The 3554-nt window shown below is 39.9% G+C and overlaps 1 protein-coding gene across 1 annotated transcript; it reads left to right on the top strand.

Annotated features, from left to right (window-relative positions):
- The first annotated feature begins 378 nt into the window (after window positions 1-378).
- On the top strand, window positions 379-2064 carry LOC122278272 (transcription repressor OFP1-like). The gene has a single exon (XM_043088437.1). It carries the CDS (start codon window positions 814-816, stop codon window positions 1990-1992), a length of 1179 nt encoding a protein of 392 aa, XP_042944371.1. The 5' UTR covers window positions 379-813; the 3' UTR covers window positions 1993-2064.
- Window positions 2065-3554: the final 1490 nt, after the last annotated feature.

A 3554-nucleotide genomic window follows, 5' to 3' on the forward strand; every position in this document is an offset into this window, starting at 1 on the left:
GTTATGTGTCTTTTTTTACTTCTTCTTTTGTACATTTTTATGCTATTCTGTATCCCCAAACAAGAACAACAAGAATGCTTGGAATGAACTGACGCAATTGCGCGTAATAACACATGATGCTTCTATCTAGCTACGACTCTGGCAATATGTGGTGTCCCAAGAAAGCCCCATTGACATGGAAGAGTACTACTACTCTTGCAAGAAATGCAGAGAGGCCCCTTAAATGAGTGTCCAGCAGCAATGCATATAAGCCATGTTAAGTAAACGGTTTGGAGCATGGAAGACTTGCATTAGCAGTAATTAATACGTATTAAAAGTATCTACGGCCAGTGGAAAGCAAACTTGAATAGAAGAGCGAGGCCAAAAAAAGAAATTTTCCAATAGGAGAATCGTTTGCAGGTAAAGATGCGTTAAGAAGTATACAAAAGTTAATCCTGATTAGACACCTAATTTCTGTTCGGGTGGGTAAATTAAGCATGGAAAAGAAACCATTCCCTCTCCCCCGAAAAAATGAATTAGTAGAGACACAGAGAGGAAAGCTATTTTGTGCCTGACCCTACGTGGCCCACTGCTTTTTCTTTTATATAAACTTTTTCGTCCTTTGTGGACCCCAACATGACCTCAAATTCCAAAAGCCTTTGCTCTCAATTTATCTATCTATACATATTACACTCTCTCCGTCCCAAAGCAGACATGGTGTTGGAGTTATCCTCTTCATGTCATTGTTCACACCTGAGAGAGAATCACAGGGGACTCTAGTAGCTTAGAACTTCCATACACATCGTTGTGTGCGCGTGTGCATGAGGTGTTTTCATGGGTAACTACAGGTTCAGGTTATCAGACATGATCCCCAATGCCTGGTTTTACAAGCTCAAGGATATGGGCAGAGTCAGAACCCACCACAACACACCCTCCTCCAAGAAGAAAAAACAGTCATCATCAGGTTCAGAAACGAAGCCATACAAACCAAAGCAACCCCACCTATATCATCCAAGAAAATCGTACCACTTCACTAGGGAGATTATCCCAAGTCATACCTACCATAATTCTCCTATAAACCCAGAAGTCTCAGACAACCATTTTCCTGACCCACCAAGAAAATCCTCCAAACAAAGAGTCAAGAAAAGAACCTTGAGGTCTTCACCCAAGTTTGTCACCTCCTCTGTTTCAGCTCGTTGTAGCTGCCGTGCCACGCCTGACTCAGTCTGGACCAAATCTGATTCCCCACCCGAGTACTCATCCTCTCCTATTAGCTCACCGGAGCCCGAATTCAGGTCTGACCGTATACTCGCTACTGAATCTTTTGATGGAATGGTTCCGTGGTCGACCACTTGTGGCTGCAAAGCTATGTCCAATGCTGCTGACATTGTTATCGACGTGGATAATAAGCCTTTTTCTGGCAAGTATGAGAAACTAGATGGGTTTGATTCCTTATCAGAGCTTGATCAACTTCCTCCTATTATAACCAAGCCAGCTGAATTCAATGATCTGAAAAAGACGGCAACAAAAGAGCCAACCAAGTACAGGAGAAGGAGCTCAGCCAGATTTGAGGAGAGAAATGCTCATGGGTCTCTATCGGTCAAGGTTGTGAAGGAAGAGAGAATTGGTATGGATGAGCAGAGGACTACAAGTTCTGCAAAAAGATTTTCCATCACCTCTCCAGGAGTCAGGCTCAGAATCCATTCCCCGAGAATTGCAAGTAGAAAGATTCAGACACAAAATCGTAGAAGCGTCTCGTCCAGTGCTTCGAGTTCAAGCTCGCGGAGGAGCCTTTCGGATAGTTTTGCAGTAGTGAAGTCGTCGTTTGATCCTCAGAGGGATTTCAGGGATTCTATGGTGGAGATGATTGTGGAGAACAACATCAAGGCGTCAAAGGACCTCGAAGATCTTCTTGCCTGTTATCTTTCTTTAAATTCAGATGAATACCATGACCTCATTATCAAGGTGTTCAAGCAAATCTGGTTTGATCTGACCGACGTCAAACCCAAGTAATAATCTCTGTCTAAAACCGTTTCTGTTACATATTACATATGTTCTAATAAAACCCTTTTAGTTATTGCTGAAGTTCTGATTTTCTGTGGCATAAACCCATGAATTTCACATCAAATTAAACTACGAATAGTCTAATATCGAATATTGGATTGAACATGGAGATCATAGGTTAACAGTTACTAATATGGTGAAAGTGGATCAAAGTATATATTGGCATCTCACTTTTGAAGATATGGGGTTCCTTTGATTTGTGCAAAGAGAGCAGCTGCATATAAAAAAAAAATTACATAAAAATAAAATTTATGTGGTTTAATTTTCTAAGCTAACGTACCAGGTCAAGTCATATTTTGGAAGTTTAGTTGTACCATCCCTTATCTAAAGTATTTCTCGTGCAAATATATGGAACGAATTTTGTCCATATTCTGTTTTTTCAAAGTCTCATAACTGAAGTTGGCCTTTATGGGTTATGTATTCTTTCGTTTGTTGTTTAGCTCTTCGTCCCCTTCCTAGCCTAGGAAAAGAAGGAAAAACAAGGAGAAATTTTTTTGGTCCCTGGATTTCAGTACTTGCTTGCATTAAGGCTACTCGGGAAATACTCGTCAAGCTTTTATAGGGCAAAACAAGGTCAAGGGACCCTCACTTACGACGCTTGGCAGTGCCTTCGATCAAAATATATATATATATATATATATATATGTATTCTTGGCCAAAAGACGAGACCCTTTCAGGACAAGAAGCAGTTTTCATTTCAGAAACCAAGATGTTTTTCCGAGTAGTATATGCAGTACTCTCCCTTCCCCACCACTAGAGAGAGAGAGAGAGAGGAAAAGCTGTGAAGAATTCAAAATCTTCAAAGGTGAAAAATAGTTAAATTAAACATCGAAAAGGTAAATTTGAATCTCTGCAAACAGTGTGAAACCGCAAGAAAAAGTGCTTTCAAAATTTCTAGCTTTGTCGTCTAAAGTTGAAATTTGACATTAAAGTTGCTTCGAAGATTTCAAAAGCAGTAGTACTCCAAACTTCCAAACCACAGAACACGGACTAAAAGCATTTAAAATGGACTGGACTGACTCGGAAGATGGATGATCATGTTACATGCCTGCCTACCCTTCAATACAAATTATACCATATATCCAGCAACATGAGTAAAAAGTCTCAGGCAATCCCCAACAAGAAAACATCGAATCTAGTGTCGTCTCTTTGCGGAACAAGGAGAGGCTCAGGCTCGTCACACCTACCATTAATTAATATGAATGAGCCTACTCGATCGCACTTTGTTTTGAGATGAGTTGTTCCGTGCATTTGATAATAAAGTAAAAGTGATATTTCTTTTTTTAATTTATCCAAATTTTCAGATGCATGGTTAGTGGCATTAAGGAAGGTGAATGCAGCTTAATTTCAATGGAAACTCGTGACCTTACAGCTTTACATGAGTTTCATCTAATTAGTGCCCATGCAGGTACGAGAAAACAGATGTGATTTATTCGGTTGAGATGTCACAGTTGAGTCCCCACAAGAAGATCTAACGATAAAAACCTTGTTATATTTTTCACACTTCTAAT

Source organism: Carya illinoinensis, chromosome 10, assembly GCF_018687715.1.
Source record: "Carya illinoinensis cultivar Pawnee chromosome 10, C.illinoinensisPawnee_v1, whole genome shotgun sequence".
Taxonomy (NCBI): domain Eukaryota; kingdom Viridiplantae; phylum Streptophyta; class Magnoliopsida; order Fagales; family Juglandaceae; genus Carya; species Carya illinoinensis.